We start from the raw sequence: 19,894 nt of genomic DNA, 5'->3' as shown, positions 1-19,894 counted from the left end.
TATGTTTCTGGGTTTAATAATGATTTGTTAAAAGATAGTAAAATATCTAAGTTAAAAAGAACTGTGTTCACTCTTTTGTTTTTATAGTATAAAAGCATGGCCTCTACTTTAATAACCAATTCCTTTGTTAATTTCTCATTTCTTTCTTTGCGCCTAGCTATAATTTTGGATAGGCTACTTCTAATAGTAACAATAAATTGTATTGTGTGGCATTAGAAAGGCTCTGTAGTTAAATAAGGGTTAGGGAAAGCGAGTGAAATCTCTGCTTATAAAGGCCTTATAAATTCTTTCTAGTCCTTGTTACATTTAAGTACCTCCTGATTTGTCAGCTGCAGTAATGACCCACTACAAAATATCAGCAAGATGCCCAGAGAGTCAGTGTTTATATTCTCATAAAGAAAATACAGTGCCTATTTCCCTAAACATTTATAGAGAGGGAGTGTTTGTGAATCTGTTATTGCTGCTGTTATTGTTCAGATGTTAAGACTCACTTTGTGAACCCTGAATCTGTAACATCACAAATAAAAACCTTCAGCAGTCATGCACAAACGTGTGCATACATACACATACACAAACACATCACACAGGGTGTAAATTCTGCTTTTATTTTGGGAACTTTTATTTTTTCTCTTTTATAGCTAGAGACTGGGTAGGGAAGCTATGATAGCAAAATGTAAATCTAAAGTACAAGTTTTTAGTGAAAAATAATAGTGCACATACTTGTAAGTATGTCAAAATGCAATTCATTCAAACAGACCACTACAGAAACTTTTCAAATTCATGAAAATTTGGCAAAAACAGGAGGAAATGTCTGGATTATCCTTTTTTTTAAGAGAAAAGTGTTGGTCTTTGTGTGCTTAAAGCTACTGTGAAAAGAAGATACGGTAAACATCCACATGGATGTATGTGTAGAAATATGGAGGTTCCTTAGGGCTTGTTTCTTACTTAATAGTGTGCATACCCCCATGCTAGCAAGAGGACAGACTGATCATGCTTTCCATGTACATTGTTTCCAGTTGGTATCAGTGAGAACTGCATGGGTATTTGATGGAAAATATGTTATTCCTTGGCTGGATGTTGATTGGTGCTGTGATTTGGAGAATGGAATTAACTTTTAATTCCTAACAGTCTAATCAGCTCTTTTTGATGTAATGCTACATGAGTAGCAAGCCAGATGTAGTCCATTCTGTAAATGGACCAAATACTTAGCCAGTCCTTTTTTTCTCCCAGGCAGGTTGAGGATCCTACACTTTTCTGTTCTCCCTATGGTCTACGTGACCTAATGATCCCATAGCAAGGAAAGAGAGGTATAGGGCTAACTGACCCGAAGGGGCAGTAGTAGGAAGAGAACACAGGCACAATTATTTCCACTGAGGTTCCTTGTATGAAGGGCGTTGGTTTGTAAACAGGCTCTTTAGACCTTTCTCACTTCAAGGAACCATTTAAGGGCCTGGTACAGGTTAGAATACCGAGGTCTACTGATCTTGAGCACCTTCTCACAATCTGCGCTGTCTCCCACCTCTCTTCAGGCCAATGAGGATCTGAACCTTGGATTTATATTGCCATAGTAAGAATGACTATATAGCACAGTCTCATTTCAATAGGATTTTATTATTATCTTACTTGAATTAAATCTACTTTACTCTCTCTTTATTGACAATCCAATAAAAATTTGGTTTTGTTTTTTTTTCCCTTGTGCTTCTGCCCCATACAGCAAGATAGGGGTTAAGTTTTGGAGTTCCAACATGTTTTATCACGTTAATTTTATTAGGTAAGCAACACCACCAAACTTGTGATGAGCTGACTTAAAACTGTATGGCTGGTAAGCTTATTACACAGCAAATGAACAAATGTAAAATATATGAGTTGGTCTCACATTGCAGAGCTGTACTGTCAAGATCCTGCATTTACTAGTTTCCAACAACTCAAGCCGCTGTGCTGAGGTATCTGTTCAGTTTGGATGCCATTGGTGGTGCAAAAGGACTCAGTCACCTTCAGAAAAAGGCTAGTGAATTGGGAGTTGGATTCGTCGTATGAGGTTGGAAGGTTGAAACATTACACGGCCAGTCTTTCAGGATAAGAGAATACACAGGGATGGGTCTTTGCAGGCAGTATCATGCCCTCATATGTCCTCTTTGAAGCCAAAGTCATAAAAACCTTACTGGTTTAAAAACATATATTTGTAAGTGTCTACTCTTCTCATTTCAGAGATTTTATGTTTCAGACTCGCAGAGCTGTCAAAAGTAGTGGAGATTTGAGGGGGAAAAAAGAAATATATTTCTAACCACCCTCCCTTTTTTAGATTTATATTTCATCATCTTCACTTTTATTCATCTAGAAATACTAAATCATTCCTTGCATTCATTTAGGTAGTGATTCTACCTGAATTCTGGGTTAAACATGCCAAGTAGTTTTTTAAAAGCAAGAATATTTGTGATTTCTGTATAAATCCTTGCAAAAGCAAACAACTCTTCAAAACAATGGCTAGTCCACGCTTAGCTTTGTCTCCAGAATAGTCCAAAATGTTTTATTACCATTGACTGTGTTCGGAGTTGCCAATGACCAGCAATTTTGACCCTAAAGAAGATCTCTTAGAACATATCTGGTGTTCTGCTTGTACTTTTGCTGTTTGTGCCTTCAAGTGCTGATGAAGTGACCTACCAGCTTTGATAGATGTATGCTATTTCTTCTTGTGGCATGACTGGCACAGTTGTAGATGCCCCCCCTTCTTGGGGTGTTTATTTCCTGTCTTTTTTCCTGTTTTTCTTTCTTATTTTTCTTTTTCTTTTACATTTCTTTCTCTTTGGTGCCTGACATCAAGCATCTCTGTCGGTTTCTCCTGACATTTTTCATTCTCCCCTTCTCTTTTTCTGCCTGTTAAGAGAAAATGCAGTGCATTGCCCAGGGCATGTGTCTGTGGGAGAGGCACAAGAGCAATACTTGAAACTGAATTTGTATGTGGTTGTACTAGGAGCAATGCACTGGGAGTCTGTGTCTGCTTTTTTATTAGCAGCAGCAGTAGGTTTTGGGGTATAAATAACACTAGAAACCATGTTTCCCTTTTTGTGGGACATTTCATGGTTTTGAATTTTTCTCCATTCGAAGGGGACAGAAAATGCAAAAGAAATTGTTCTGCAAAACTGGGCTTCAGACAAAAAAAAATATTCAAATTAAACACAGTATTTTATTCCCTCATGTCAATATATTTAATTCTAATTCAAATTTTCTAAACATTCATTATTTTTACATGTAAATCAGTAAAGTACACAAAGCAATCAACTACTCTTCATGGAAATGGAATGGGTACTGAAATTGACTGATAACTCAAATGAGTTGTTTCAGCATTATCACATCCTTCCTTTAATTTCTTTTTCAACAAATTTTCATCGCTATTCAGAAGTTTAATTGAAAGTTGTAAGACGTGGTAGGACAAAGCACAAGGCTACGGTTGAGATAGGAGATAATTTTTCATGAAGGACGGCTGGGGATGAAGAGAGGACAACATAGCATTGCATGTCCAAACCATATGTACTTGCTCTGAAGCTAAGGAGAAGTGAGCTTCAAGCTTGCTGCATAACTGTGTGGAAATACACAAAAGACATACATCGAGGAAGACTTTTTTTGAAAATGTATTTTTTGACAGAAATGCCCCAAAGTCAAGAAATTGAAATAATGGAGAACTTTAACTTTCCTGGCAGTTACAAAAGTAATGTTAGGACACAGACAAGGCTTCACAATTTCCTATGATTGACAAAGTTATCCCTACATGTTTAAAAACTTAAGGCAGCCATCAGTTCAGATTTCATTATGGCTAAGGAAGAATGGGCTAAGGAAGCTGGAAGATACTTGTTGTGAAAGTCATGATGAGGTGGTACCATGTTTGAAGAAGAGGAAGAAGTGAGAAAAGGAGAACAGGGATAATGGATGTCAATAAAAAGATTGTCCAACTTCAGAAGTTTAGGGAACCTAGTAGTGCTTTTGGAAGCATAATATGATGAGTGAAGGATGGCAAAAGAACCGTGGAGTTCTGTGAAGATGAAGGCATAATAAGGTATCGTTATGGTTCCAATGGGTTATCTTTACAAAGCTTGAAATCAGAGAGGAATTCTAAAGAAAAAGTGGTGAAAAAAAGGGCTAAGGAGGACAGTAAAAGTGTAACAAAGTAAATGATTATAAAATGAGTCTGAGGTGCAGAATGTCTCATACCAGGGGTCATAAAAAGCAACAAGAAAAGTTTAGATATAGCAGAAGGTAAAGGAAAGTGTAAGGTGATTACTTAATGGAAAAATGAGGTTTTAATGTTTTTACTGACTTGTTGCTGGCTTTATAGAAACTAATTGTAACCAGACTATTGTAACCAGACTGTTAAAAATATATTGTAGTAGTTCCAGTTTATTTAGATAAATCTGAGGCACTCCACCAGATGAGATTCAATATAGAAAAGTGCTGAGTACTTTGGGTGTGGTTACAAAATGAGGTATAGCTTGTGAGCATCTGCAGAAGCAACTTAGAATCCTTGTGGATAACAAACAGTATCAATCAATACTGTTGCGGTCTTGCAAAACAAGCAAATATAATCCTCAAATATGTTATTGGAAACATTCTTTGTAAGATAAGGGAGGCAATTATTTTGCTCTGCTTGACATCAACTTGGCCTTGTTGGAACAGTATTGCAAGTTTGGGGCAAGACACTTTAAAAGAAAACAAGAGAATGCAGAACAATTTTGAAAATCCAGAGGAGAGTACCAAGTATGATGAAAGCTCAGTAAAATATGACCCATGAGGAAAGGCTGAAAGAATTAGGTTTGTCTCCTATGAAACTCAGAAGATGGAGCAAGAGTATAGCAGTGGAACAGATATAATTAAAAGAGGAATATGATCACATGTTGATTCTGGAAAGATAAAGGAAATGCAATTAGTCTTCTGCAGTAGAAATTAGATTGAGTGTTGGGAAATGGTTTATGATCTAAATATGATAATGAATAGGAACAACTTCCTTGGTTACTTTCTTCCATCTCATCATCTCTCTGTCTTCACACGTGACTCTGCTGTTGTTTTTTATTCTTCGTTTTTCAGCATCCTACTCATGCTATGTAAGTCTGCTAAATATTTTCAGATGTCAGTTTGGAAAGACAAATACAACTGTATTACAAACACCACTGGGTATTTTCTGATCTGCACCTTCTGTTCTAGGTCATTCCACATATCTTTTTTTCAATATGGGTATGAAAGTGACAGTTTATCCACTGCATATACTTCTGATTGATCATTTATTCAATACTTGTGCTGACAAACATTAAATTTATTGGAACTGTGACTCATATTTGATTTCTGATCAGCATGGAACTCCATCCTTCTCTGTCTATTACTGAGCAAGCTAGAGTGATTTTGTTTGATTAGAAAATCCACCCTTGGGTTAGCCCCAGTGATTTGGCTTAGCCAGGGATGCACCTAGCATCATACTTCTTGATATCAGTCATTTGAAATGGAGGACTATATTGTAATTTTATGTAGCTTTGATAGATGCCTAGTAATGAATTAGTGGCACTTTCAGTGCTTTAAAAATAGATTTAATTATAGGGTGTAAAAAATAAATCTGAAAACTAAAAGTTAGAGCTTCTACTTGACTACAGTTTTCATTTGTTACTTTGCCATGGAATTGATTCTCATTGATTCAGATTAACCCTCATCAGATCAGAAACAAAGGGGTATTTGTTATTAACAGAAAATAACTTCTTATTACCCTGATTTTTTAGTCTTAGAATTACCACATTCTGCACCATATGGAATAACAAATGCTGACATTCAAACAATATTCACTTCTAAATTCTCAAATTGGAACCATGGGAATAGTGGGGAGAACTAGTGGAAGTTTCATTACATTAGTTCCTTACTGGTTAAATGATCAGGTACTCTGTGGGAAAGGAAGGTACTATGGGGGGAGAAAAATCCTCCTCATAGGTCAAGTACCAACCCATGTAGTTATTTATTTGTCATGGCACGACACTTAAAAAAAGGGGCCTTTTCTTTCTAATAAAGCAAAACTTTGTTATTTTGCAAAATAACAGCATCATGCATTCCTCTACTGCATTTTTTCTGTGAACTACTGTAAAGTTTCCAGAGTTAAGCTTTGTAAAGGAGGAAGGAATCATACTCTTGATTGTCCTGGTAGATGCACTAGCACAGTTCCCAATGTTTGTGTGTGTTCACGGGGACTGCACAGTGGGTCACTATTTCTGTACTGCACAATTCAACATACAGTTTAATGCTATGCAGAGTAGCTTGGCTCTAAGGTTGAATTGGGGCTTATTTGTTCATCACTAAGAAAAGCTTGTTCTGTTATTTGTCCCATTAAAAACAAACAAACAAAAAAATCAACCAAACAACCTATGCCGCAACACTCCAGGGTGGATAGCAGAAAGGAAAGTTGTATTTGTAACAGCTCTTGTAAAATCACAGATGCTTTTTTATTGATAGAATGTAGTAAGCCAGCTGATCTTCTTGTACTAACCTGAGCTTAATAACTAGAGCTTTTAAAAAATCAATAGCATTATTTTGCTTTTTATGTACAGTTCTAACCATAAATATGTAAAAGAAAGTCAGAGACCAGTTTGTTATTGGTGAAAATCTGTTTTCAGTAAGAAATCCAAAATAAATAGCATGAAGCGGTAGAAATAGAGTATTACACAGATACCAAATCCATAGGAAAGCAAAGTATTGAGTAGTTCGAAGACAGATGAAAGTCTTGTAAGCTTTAATTGAAAAATAAAACTAAACTCTAATTGACAGCCAGAAAATGATGCTTTTGGATATTTTCTCTTTTCAATCCACAGAAAAGATCCTGGTTTGGAAAATTTGGAGGCAGTAAGCACAGAGAAACCACTATAGCAATTGCAGCTGTAAAGTATTTGGTTAAATTCTTCCCAACTATGATGATACTTGTCAGAAGAAGCCCTCATAGTTGAAGAGAAGGAGAAGGGAGAAGTAAAGTAGGAAGAAAAGGTCTTTTAATTTCTGCAGGAGAAATAATAAAATGATTTGGAAACATAGCAAGAGTATACATTTCATCAGTGGCGAGAAGCCTTAGACAGAAAGTTAGAGTGCTAAGGGACTTGGGGAACTCTGAGCCATGTTGAGATGATGTTATCCACATCACTTGAATGTGAATAAAAAATTTTAGACAGCAGTTGACCTTATTCTTCCTTTTTGGACAGATGACACTTTCCAAATAATGCTGGTGGTGCTGTGAGCAGATGAATTGCTAGATCTTCAACTGATTAATAAAACTTTCCCAAACTCAACCTAGGTGATCAGTCAGAACAAAGTGCACAAAAAAGTTATTGATGCTTTTTCCTTTCCCCTTTCAGAGCATTCACTCAAAACACATTTCTGCTAATCCTTTTTTGGACTCTAGCTCAATTCTCTTATTTCTGCTCTTTTCATAGGTCTCTTGTCACCACTATTTCACTGTCTGTAGGAGGCAGTTTGTTATGTGAGAGACGAGAAAGTGTCCCATCATCTCTCTCCTGGTGTGACATGTTTCAAAGGTTAAGAAAAATGAGCAGAAAATAGAATAGTAATTATCAGATAAAGTCTATCTCAGCAAACTACTTTTTCCCCAAGGGTAGCATGTAGGAAGGTGTTAGATAATGCATGACAAACAGTGTTTTCCTAGCATGGGGCTTGTAGAGTAATCTTGGGGAAACTTATGATTTCAAAAGAAAGATTCATTATGAATGCAGCATTTGTTCTTGATTTTTATTTGGAAAACCTTTTTCTTTTTTTCTAGAAATGCCTCTGCTATATGCACTTTGGGATATCAACAGTTAGACCCACAAGCCTGTGCAAATAGTTATGGCTTCATTTTTACATGGGTAGAACCAGGACTGTCTGATAGACCAGAATTCTGCTCAGTCTTTCTCTACATATGGAAGTGCCAAAAGACTTTTCTCTTTTGTAAAGCATCAGTCTGTGCTGTGTAATGATGCTTGTGTTTACTCTGATAACAAGAATTCAGTAAATCTTTTACACTTCCTTGTGTCTTATTTTTTCTTGAGAAAAAGCAGACTTTTTAATAATAGTTTACGAATGCAAGTAGGACAAGCATTCTGTTTTCAAATTATACAAAAATGCACAGATTATAAAAGTCAAAAAATTGAATAGAAATACAAGGAACACACTGTAGAAAATTTCTTAAGATTTAGCAAATGACACATTTCAATGCAAAACTTAACAATTTAAAATTATAATTTATTCCGATTTTATTCCAGTTACTCTATATTTACTACTTGCCCAAAGAAATCTTGCTTCTCTCCTTTTGGCTGCTATCTTTAACACTGCAAAAATTTTATTTGTTTATCTGTTTTCACAAAAATGTAGCATTTTCTTATATATCCTTGAAAGGTATACACATACGTGAAACTGTATTGCATGTGTACCTGCATCCTTCTCAAAGAAATTTGTAGGGTTCAGAATTGACCTAATTCTAATGCTGTTGAATTATGCAGAAACAGTCTTAATCAGCTAGGAGCAAGGTTAGATCAGGTTTGATGAGTTGTTTTGTCAGTGAAATCCATATTAAAATCAATGGTGATTTTTTTGTTTGTTTGTTATGTCCAGCTTTCGGTAACTATCATTTTGTGTGCTTTTCATTTTTTTTTTCCTGAGATAATTATTTTTTTAGTATGCAATACTATTTTGTTAAATCAGAGGATCTTTTACTGTGTAGGCACTTGCTACAATCTGAGAGAGACTTCTGGACACCCAGTGTAGAGTCCTTATATCTAGGAATAGAGCTTATTCAATTAAATTATAAATACATCCCTGTAGAGATTTTTAGGAGCATCAGGTAAAAGGAAGAGAAGTAAGGTAGTGTTGGATGCGTGGGAGGACAATGAGAACAGGAGTTGGACAGGTGGTCATGCAGACGTGTATTAGAATGTTTTCTGTGCTACGAAAAATGGATTGTGCTCTTGCCTAAAGGATTAACCTTTATATATATATCTGTGTGTGTGTCCACGTGGGTTGCAGAGAAGCCAGTGTAATGTTAAAATTGAATAAATCTTATCTACAGGGTAAGCTGTCACGAGCGTTTTAAAAAACAGCCAACTGAAGGATGTTTTCTGGATTTTCAACGAATGAACAAGTGTCCCTTTACAAATGTACATAGTGCATTGAGGGGAGTTAGAATAATCCAACAAGCAGTATTGATCCTAATGCAAAGATTCCACATAAATCTGTAGCTTGTCTCCATAAGCATCCCTGTCCTCGTTGCCATTCAATTTAATCCTCCAGTTTTCTCAGGGATGTGCTTTCTGGAAATCTGTTTTGGTTCTCTAAATTATTAATGTCATTAAAATTTATAATTTTTCTGTCATTACCTCTAGGAAAATAGAGATTGTAATGTGAAACATAATTGTCTCACTTTGCAATTTGTGTTATGATAGTTGAGCACAACTAGAACAGATTTAAATATTCCCCTGAGCAATATGGCTAGGTATTACAAACTAACTGAAGTTCTTTGTGTGCAGATAAAAAAATAGATAAATGCATTTCCCAAATGACCAATATTTGTGTGCAAATAAATAGATGAGTGCCACAAATTCTTGAAGAGTAAACTTTGCCATTAATATGCCACATGAACAGAAAATACAGTGTTTAAAGGAATACCCTTTCAGTGTTCACTCCAGTGGTGAAAACTACTGCTAGCCTGGGTGAGTAGTCAGTCTTACGCTTACGTCTGCATACCAAAATAACTAAGTGCTCCTTGAAATATTGGGAATAGCCAAATTCTTTCTCTTAGTAAAGGAAAAATCCGGGATAGGAGCACTTAGATAATAGATCATCTTTTATGCCTGGGTAAAGTGTTCTCGCTCTATCCTCATTCAAGAAATTCAATATTTACAGGCCTGAGTGCAAACTGCTATAAAAGGTGCCAAGCAATATTGAGTTAGGCTCTTTAACCTTCCTTAAAGCATATCCCTGAAATAAGCAGAAGCCATCATCTATATTAAGTAAAGATTTACTCCATGTTGCAGTAGCAACATCATGGGATCACGAAAGCAAAAAAATGGGCATGTGATATGGAATTTTGCAAGGAGCGCTTGCCTGGCCAAAGCAGCTGATAAGCTTTACTTAGAATACAGCATTCACGCATGGTATGAATGGTAATTACTGTGTGCTGTCTTGTGCTGTGTAAAGATCCAGGAATGAAATTGGAAATTTGGGATATATTTGTTTAAAAAAAACCCAACCTCTAGGACCAAACTAAATTATTTGCTTAGTTGTAAGTTTCACAATGTAAAGAAAATTTTCATATCGTGTACAGAAAAGAAAACTTGTTGCTTTTAAACAAATAACTAGGTGAATAGACTTTAATTGTAAGATCGGTGTGAAATATTTTTTCCTCCGTGATTCCAGGGCTTAGAACTATTTTTTGGATATATGCTGTTATTCTGATGGGTGTAAAAGTAAGAGCCAACTTCACATATACTTGTTTTTCCTTTTTTGGCTTGTTTTTTTTTCTTCTTTTTTCCCCCCCGTATTTATCACAGTCGGAATGCAGGTGACCTTTCCGCGTGTGACATTTAAGGTTTCGCATGCTGCTAAGCCAGGACCGTGAGCTTTCTGGAAACAAATCTGCAGGGCCTGCCCGTGCCAGGCAAGAGGAAGGGCTGCAGTCCCCTGGCCAGGGAAGATAGAGCCAGGCCGCTCTGGTACGGGATGGTGGTGGGATGGCTCTCTCTCCTCTGCAGTTCAGGCACTCAGCCACGCTTTCCTGCTCCTGGACCTGGCCAAGGTGCCCTGCGATGCTGCCTGGGGCTGTACTGCCCTGTGAACCGGCATGGAAAGGTCCATGGTTTCCTTTAGCTTTTAGAGCACCAGCTCAAAAATGCAGATGTAGACCTTTTGTTCCCAGCTCTTCCACCAAAACCTTTTTTTTTCCTATGCTTTTACATTTCTAAAAAGGAACCCAGTTTCTAGGAATGGATCATATGCTGGTATGAATGTCTGTCAGATGAAAAAAATACAGGAGCTTTGTTTCCCTTGGTGTTATGTACTGAACTGAGGCGTTGAAGGATTTAGCTACTGTCAGCTGTCCACACAGAAAAAGGTGGCACTTCCAGAGTCAGATTTAGCCCAATTTAGGTTCTGAATTTCCCTCCAGAGGATCCCGGTTTACTTCTTTGGCTATACAGTAACTAGGCTTTTAAGTTCAGGACTCACTTGGTGCCTATAGCCAAGTGGGAAGAACCTGGGTTAATGTGTCCAACATAATTGATCTCCTCCACTACCTTACTTCTGGAAATCCCATGGAGGAAGCAGTTCTGGTCTGCTACGTAAAGGCTTACATGTCTCAGGTCAAGCATTTTGACACAGGTTATAAGACGTCTTTGAAAGGCTGTGCATCACTTGGGGAGGACACAAAATGCGTGTGGTGTGAGGTGAACTGAAGGTTCAGATGATTCGCGATCTTTTTTGTTCTGTTTCCAGCCACTCAGTCTGAGTTTGCCTGCCAAGGGAAGCAGCCTAGGGGCTTAGGAGTTAAAGCTATCCCATAAAATTGTCTTTCCCTCAGACCGCAGCTTAGACACGCTGTGTGGCTTTAACACCCCTCAGCCCCACAGAAGAGAAATCCAAGGCAGCAGTCTGGAGGGTTGCGTAGAGCATGTGGATCTCCTTCGGTGTCTCCCTGCAAGGCTACAGGTGCCACCCCACATTTTCTATTAAGCATCAAAATCTTTGGCTTCTATAAGAATATATTTATTTTCTGATTTTCTGTTTTCATGCCACACCAGTTGGTCTGTCGTTTGTGCAATGAATTTCACCTTCTGCAAAGTTAAAAATTCATGTTCCTAAAAAATGATGGGAAATTGGCAAAGAAGAACTAGATTGAGCCAAAGCTACAGTACTAGTCAACCATAACAAGTAATTATAATAACCCCATGGTCATTTCACTCACAGCTTGACAGAGAAAATGGCAAGAAAAGAAAATATTTTTTTTCTTGAATGTTAAAAGTACGGGGCCAGGTTCACTTCTGCTGCTGACACTTCTCGAGGTGTGGGTCCTGTCGACTTCAGTACAGCAACACAAATTATTTGCAGCCCCCTACTCTGCAAAGGGCTTAGAGCAGCCCTGTGCAGGCTGGGTGATGGCTTGGCCCCACTGTGCAGCCAACGTGTGCTGGAGCTGGGCTGGTGTGGGTTGCAGATGCCGCTGGTGGCAGTGCTAAGGAGCTGGGCTGGAAAGCTGTTCCCTGCGGAGAAGGTGCCTGGGGGAAGGAATGCAGTCAGCAGTGCCGCTGCTCGTCCTTCCTCGCAGTGGACTCCTGGCAGGGAATAACCATCACAGGCTGTACTGCTGGTAGGATTTCAGGATCAGCTAAGGCCCTGAATTTCAAACTATGTATCCTGGGGTAAGAAAAGAGGGTTTGATTTGGTGGCTTTTTTTAAAATACAAAATACGTAAAGCATGCAGTTGAGTCGGCTTCAGTTGCAATATAAGGGCAATAGATGCAGGCTCTGCCACAGGATGGATTAGGAGGCTGGGACATGGGAAGGTCTCCAAAGAGGCTTTACACAGTGCAAAGCCTGGAAAGAAGAGCAGCCTGTCCTTGAGATCTCCTTATATCCTATCCCAAATTATTCTGTGTGCAGAAACTTGCATTCCCAAATGTGTCAATCCCTTCCATGAAGTTTCTCCTATTTTTTTTATTTCTTAATACAGATAATCTCAAAAGACTTCCTTGAGTCATTATCAGGATTAGTCTGCAGAAATGATCTACTGTTCATATGGGAAAAGTACTTTCTTGTAACATTGTTCTCAGGTGTAAGGGCCATATTTCCTAAAGACGGTTATGTTTTCCATTTGTTTTGTTCTGAGGATGTAGCGAGGTTCTATCCTGTTAAACTGAAATCCTTTCTGTATAAATTTGGTTTGAAGGCTCTTGTTTTTACTTAGAAACCTATTGAGACCATCTTGGTGCTTTTCTATGAGGAGCTGCAGTATGTTAGTATTGCCAAGATAGATGGTACTGTGTTAATCTGTTTTCTTTGGTTTCAGATGTTACTTTAAAAAATACCATTGCTATTAAACACAAAATAAGAACATTTGGTCTAGACTAAGCATGTATGTCTGTAAGTTTTTTCCTCTATTGTCTTTGAAAAAACATTTATCCAGTAACAAAAGGAATATATAAAATGTCTGGACAAATACATGTTTTTAAAAGACTGTGTCTCCATTCACAGGAAATCACTGATAATGAAATATTAGAGTTGGTACATAGTGCTCTGGGGAGGATGACAGTTATCCGGCAAATTTTCCCTCTCTCAAGGGACAACAATCAGAGGTGCATGAGGAACAACCACCGAATATCTTCACTGCTGTGTGATCCACAAGAAGGCTACCTTCAGATGCTGCAGGTCAGTAGCTGTGCCCAGCAGATAAGTCCATCTTAGGAATTGGACGTGAGATACTTTTCTGTGACTGTATTACCTCAGAAGAAGAATAAAATGAGTACAGATAAATCTGAGCATGTAACTTTTGGTCAACTTTTCCTGACTTAATTATTTCTTTTATTTCCCAGGACCGAGTGCTTTAGATGTGATGTTATGTCCATGAAGTACCAGCAAGTGGTTGCACTAACTCTGAGCTGATTTTGCATGTTTCATTCTCTTAAGAATCTTCTTCTAGTTGAAAAAAAAGAAAAAGTTGTACTATCATAGTCTTGTGCTGTTACTACTTGCTTATTATATTTATGCCTATTAAACATCTGCTGTGAAAGAGTTAATCTGGGAGAATAACAGAACTCTGATAGGTATTGGCCTGTGGAGCATTTAATATTTAGTTAAATGGACTGAATCCAGCTGATGTATTCAGTCTGTCCCATTTCAATGGTCTCAGAAGTCTCTAGCAGCTGATACTTGTCTGAGCATATGAAATGTGCACTACTAGTTCAAGTTCCAGATTTTGGTAACAGATTTGACTGTGGTGTAAGCAACATCGCAAGATTTCTTGGCAATTTATCCCAGATATCGGATTTTTTTCTTGCAGTAATTTATATATAATTTTAGGTGCTATTTCCAAGGATAGTGCAATAATTTTGAAACACAGGTCTTGGACTTTCAATAGGACTCCATGTATTTCTCATTTACTTTAAACACAGTTAAGAATCTCATTTGTATCACTGTTGAAGCTGTTGGATAAAACTGAAAACTTTAGTGAGACTGAGAGTTATAAGATTGATTAGAATCTTTTTATTGCAAATTTAGTCTTAGCCTGAGATGGGTTGAGTGAGGACACAGTGGCCGAGCCTGTGAGTTGGCAAGCGTGGGTATTATGTGTTAGAGTGAGTCTAGAAAGGGCTCGGTCAGGCTGTGGGGAGCGGGCTGTTGGCCGTCTGGGCAGAGGTGTCCTTCCAAGGGGAACTCATGTGCTGCCTTGGAAGAGCTTCTGAAGAGCAAGGTGTGAGGCTGATGGGAAACCCGGAGAGGTAGGAGGATTCTCAGGAAGAGGAGTGGATAGGTCAAGATTTTCCAAGACACATGGATGAGGATGTTTGTTTTGCTTATTTGTCCCCTACTAAAAAGTTGTAGCTGCAGAGTCTGAAATCCTCTGAGTGAGGGATATGGGTGTTTCCTCCTTGAAGAGAACCTCTGCTGACTCAGGTTCTGTCACAGCAGTGGCAAAGTTTGGGAAATGCCACTCACGTGCACTGCAGTTCTGAGCACTGGTGTACTCTTTCTGCACAGGGGAAAGTCGATGCCTATCTTGGCTTGGAAAGAGAAGACACTTTTGATCTTTGTTAGTAACTCTGAGATATGCTGTAATGAGAACAAAGGCTATGCATTTCAGAGGATCAAAACAATTTCCAGTATGTTGCAAAAATGATCTATCCTGCACCAACAAATCACTCGTTGGGGAACAATCTTACATTGCAGCAGGATTTTGAGTATTGCTGCCAATGCTGATTTATGCATAATCTAATTCAGAGACTCATCTGAAGGGCTCTGACAGACCTCTCTGAGCAAGTTCTTATTTGCTAATACAGTAACTGGTTTGCTAGCATGAACAGCCTCATGCACTATTACTAAATTTAATTGACAAGGACCCTTTAGGAAGGGCCCTCTTCCTACTTATTCCCAAATGTGGGTTTTGAGAAGCAAAACGTTCTCGGTTTCTATCTTCAGAAATATTATACCACCTTAGAAACTGTCTTGAAGAGAATGGAAGAGTAATGTTATGTTTTGCCCATTAGTTCCTTCTCTATGAACTTAGAAACAAGAAAGAGATAGAAAGAAGCGCGGAGGTATAAAGTTTGCTTTTTGGAAGTTGATTCCCTAACTGTCATGTCCAGCCACACTGGAATGAAATATCATGAAGGTGAAGGGCACATCTGAGATTGTTCAAATCAGCTGCCGCCAGTATATACTGTGTTGTCTTTAAGTTTCTACAGGTTGAATATAGGATGCTTTTAGCATGTGCAGTTATATTTGAAGCATTCCGTAGCTGCATTTTTTGTCATAGGCTTTGCCAAAACATCTAACGTAACACCTTCTGGGCATACAGCTCATATTAATTTCCAAGTATGACTGACATGTTATTAATGGTCCTGCAATTCAGGTACTTCCAATCTTCTGTTTCCTTTTTCTTGCTTAAAAAATAGTTTTGACCTTTTGCTGTACAGAAGTACATCACTAAATTACCCCTGTTGCCAGAGGCTTGCAGTAGCTCCCAGCCCCATGTCAAGCTGCATGAATCCACCAGAGGCAGTGACCGCCTGCCAGCACCGAGTTCTTGCGTTGCTTTGAAGTACTTTGATTAACACCATGGTTTAGAAATCCCTGGCTCATTCTCCGTTGGGCAATCTCATATTAATAATTCTTTGTTGTCAAGGTAACTTGCCAGCTATTGTTGGTTAACTATTTATTTAATGACTTTGAAGAAGAATAAGCTAATCTCTGTCAGCCTCTAGCTGTAAGATTTTTATAGGGGAGAATTTAGCATTTTTAACAAGCTGGTAAAGAAAGCAATATTTATGTCATGGATTATTAAATTTTTTCCTGGCTAAATTGATGACAATCTTTTTGGAATGATTTTGTTCTCAGTGTCTTTAGTACCGTATCCTGGAAAGTTGTTTTTCAGTAGGTGATTGTCCCAGTTTGGCGTTCTGACAGACTTTTAAAGATCAGGCTGTTCTGCAAGCTCATCTAAAAACTCATCTGTTCTGAATGCTTTGTGGAAATCCAATCTTATTCCATCAACCCACTTGTCAAAATTTTGCTCATGCCCTTATTTCTTGCACATATAATATACCCAGCTGGGTTTATGCCTCAGCTGGAGAAAAAGCTTTATAAAGTTTCTTGTCTTGGTCATTTCATTTGACTTCAGAGGACTACATTTCTCTCTTTCTTATTCTTCATATATGATTTTCTGTGTCCATCTCTCTTACTTCTTTGTAAGTGGAAAAGATACAGTTTAGAACTTGCTGTCTTCCACTGGCGATGACTATCCTGTGGCTTGGGCTATCAGCATTGTCAGTATTGCCTCATCTGGAGAGAGAATACTGAAGCACTTCAGGATTTATAGTTAAATCTAGTTAGGCCTAGATAGACCTGGTATGTATCCCTGCATGGCATTTGAATGGTGTTTAGTGGGATTACCGCTATTAAACTGTTTAGCTCATTTCAGATGCAGTCTTACAGATTCAGTTTGAAGAAATTTTAATATATAACCTGCTTCTTTCCAAAATCTTCCCATTTAAATATTAGCTTTGAAGCCTGCCTACAAACCTGATTTTTGATGATCTTTTTTCTTTCATCATGTTGTTCATTATGTGTTCATAAACTCAAAATCAATTTTTTTTCTGTTGATGTTTCTGAAAAGATTTCTCTTTAGAAATGTAATTCCCATTACAGTTTGTTTCTTCCCATATTTACCATTTATACAGTTAATAAGTTCAGTCTATGTGAGATTCTATTTATATTAAAACATATTACAAGGACACAGTGTATATGAAATCATTTAGCATGGTCCAAAATATATAGTAAGATTAAAAAGGCAAAAAGAAAACCCAGCAAACTGTGTCATGAAATTAATGAGGTTATTTCTTACGGGATTCAGAGTCCAACCTCTCTACTGAAGAACTATTCCAGGCATCACTTTGACGTATTTGAAGAGAAGATGTTGAGAAGTGTGGGAGGGTATTCATTGAAACAGCTACTCTTCTTTCTATGTCAAAATTTCATTCTTCAAAGACGTGACCATCAGATATCTTTGTAAGCATCTCTTAGCAGTTGCTCTTACAGAGCTGTGTTTTTCTTTATGAACTGTCTTCTCTTCAGAAATGACTGCAATTTAACTACTGTAAGTGGAGTTATTTTTTGGAGATGTGTCTGGCTGCCTAAACTCAAGGGCCTCATCCTGCAGTTTTGTCCAACTAAATAGCCTTACTCTCATTTGACTTATTTACATGGCTGTTATTACACAGCTGTTAAGTGCTGCTGGGGGGAGTAAATATTGATTAAGCCCTAGTAAAGCATTTGTTTTCTCCCATAAAGGATTGATGAGCCACTTTTTTCTTTTCTTTTCATTACAAACCTATATTTGCATGTCTCTTTATCAAAGTTTAGTTTGGACATCTGGCCAGATGTTCAGTCATGGTGAAGCTGTTTCCAAGTACAACATGAATGAAAAGTATCCTTGAAATGACTTGCTGCCCACTGCATGACATAACCTCTCCCTGAAGCCCGATGGCATGTGTTTTACACAAGGTGCATTAGCAGAAGAATTTGTTAAAAAAAACCCCCAACGACTGTGGATGTCTGCTGGCCATGTGGGATTTTGTGAGCACTCTGGAGGGTAGAACCCCAGAGTTCCGGAGCCAGCTTTTCCTCTCTGCTCAGACTACCTCTTTTGACTGCTGGAGTTCTCTGTTTACATAATTATTTTATTGCATTTTTGTTCAGTGCTCTATCGGGGAGCAGACAACAGTGGCTAGAAGAAAGGGTCAATACCTCCATTTTTCATTTTTTTTATTGCCTCTGAAACCTAATTTGCACCCCTATTTATTTATAAATGAGATAGGATAAAATGCTAATCTTATACTCTGTTTTGCAATTCCAATATTACCTCTTGTCCTCCTGTCTGACTCAGTTGTGTTCAGTTTTCTTTCTCAAATGTCTCCTGCTAGACTTTCCCTGGACAGTTAGTATTAGCTGTGCCAAATTCTTGAGACGTTTAGTGAGCGAAGCCAATGCCTGCAGCTAACAAGCTTGAGTGTTACAGGGTGATCCAGGCCCTGTATCATTGTTAACATGTTGTTATAAAACATACTGAGTAAGAAAACACTCATGATTATGATAAATACTCATAATAAATAGCTGAAGGACAGTGAGCATTCAGAGAATAGAAACTGTAGGTAGGGAAAAGTGGTCTGAGATGTATAACTCAGTAAAAAGGGAAAAAAAAGTGAAAAGGAAAGAAAAGCTGCTTATCAATAAAAAAAGGATTCTGAATACAGTCTTCCAAAGAAATCTTTGGAAGCCCCATTGTTTGAGATACTTAAAACTAGAATGGGCAAAGCGCTAAATAATACACTAGTTAGATTCCTTACTGTCAGAAGGCTTGAATAAATATACAATTGAGGTCTGTTTTTCTGTGGTTTTAGGAAAATTTTATTTAGGCTTTCATTTACCTCGGTGATAATAAATAGCCCTTTGGAAGTTTGAAGCTGACATTTGAGTCTTTAATGAACATTTGTTTTTTGACTCTGGTTTTCTCATGAATGCCAGACTGCTGGCTGTGATTTTGTTCTCCATGAGCAGTGAAGCATGTATTTAAAACGCAAAGTCGCACAATGGGCTCTGCAAACTAATTTAAGAAAATGAAATAGGTCAAATTTTCAGTCTCTCCATTCTAACAATATCCTTGTAAGCACGCTGGTATACCACAAATAAGCCATCAATCTTCACTGCTCCTAGTAAGATGCATCCTGTCGTTAGAGAGACAAGTGCGTAACTGCGTTTGGCAGTACTTGAACTTTGAAAGTTGAAACACGGTTTTGGGGCCTGCTGCTGTGTGCACACACAAGCACAGTGATAGCGCTCCCAAGGCAGCAAGCGTTTCTGCTGCTGGCAGGCTGCGCTCGGTCTGAGCTCCTCTTCCATCTGCTTCATCCTTGGAGCGGAGCGCTGTGGCCACTCACAGGGTGATTTTGGCAGCAGCAGGGTACAGATGCCCAGCTTGGGAATGAGTTTTTGAAGCGGTGGCATCTGGGTGTCAGCTGGTCTCTTCGGCGGTCTTGTCTGGCTAGACTTCTGGCTCTGCCGGCAACTCGGAAGTTGGGGTCAGACTTTGTGGCTTGCTGGCCTTCCCAGAAGAGCACTTTTCGATGATTAATGCCTCTGAAGGAGCTAAAAGCTACCTTCATACAGAACTTTAAAAGTAAAATCACTCTGGAAAATCTCATGAAATTCACATAAAAACCTCTATAAAAAGACATTTAATAATGTGATAGGGAGAAAATTCCATTCTCATTGAAAATTTCTGCTCTGCTCTACTAGTGTATAGTGGATTTTTTTCTTCATTGCAAAATAAAGGTTCATAAAGTCTGGAACAATTTTCAAAAGATATACCAGAACATGCCTAAAGTTACTCATGTACAGGGCATACTCTTTAGTATATTAGTGAAACAGCCACCATCATTCTTACAGCAGGTAGATCAAAAAGCATTTCGGTAACAATAGCTCCAGCTCTTACAGCTCTCAGCAATGAAGTGAAAGAGGAACTGAAAATTGCTGTTTCTTCCTCCAAACAAGACAGAAATGAAACACTTTGTTCTAATCTAGGAATTTTTGTTATGTGAAGGGGAATCCCTGCAGGCAGATATATGTC

At 38.1% G+C, this 19,894-nt stretch overlaps 1 protein-coding gene across 1 annotated transcript in view; it reads left to right on the top strand.

The window, feature by feature from the left end:
- The window catches only part of GRID1 (glutamate ionotropic receptor delta type subunit 1), a 559,848-nt gene that overhangs the window by 432,931 nt on the left and 107,023 nt on the right, over window positions 1–19,894 (top strand). Inside the window, exon 6 of the mRNA XM_075025535.1 lies at window positions 13,249–13,422. Within this exon, the coding sequence (XP_074881636.1) occupies window positions 13,249–13,422 (174 nt within the window). The remainder of the gene's footprint in view (window positions 1–13,248; window positions 13,423–19,894) is intronic.

This window comes from Buteo buteo, chromosome 4 (assembly GCF_964188355.1).
Source record: "Buteo buteo chromosome 4, bButBut1.hap1.1, whole genome shotgun sequence".
Taxonomy (NCBI): domain Eukaryota; kingdom Metazoa; phylum Chordata; class Aves; order Accipitriformes; family Accipitridae; genus Buteo; species Buteo buteo.
This window is presented reverse-complemented; position numbering and strand designations above follow the sequence as displayed.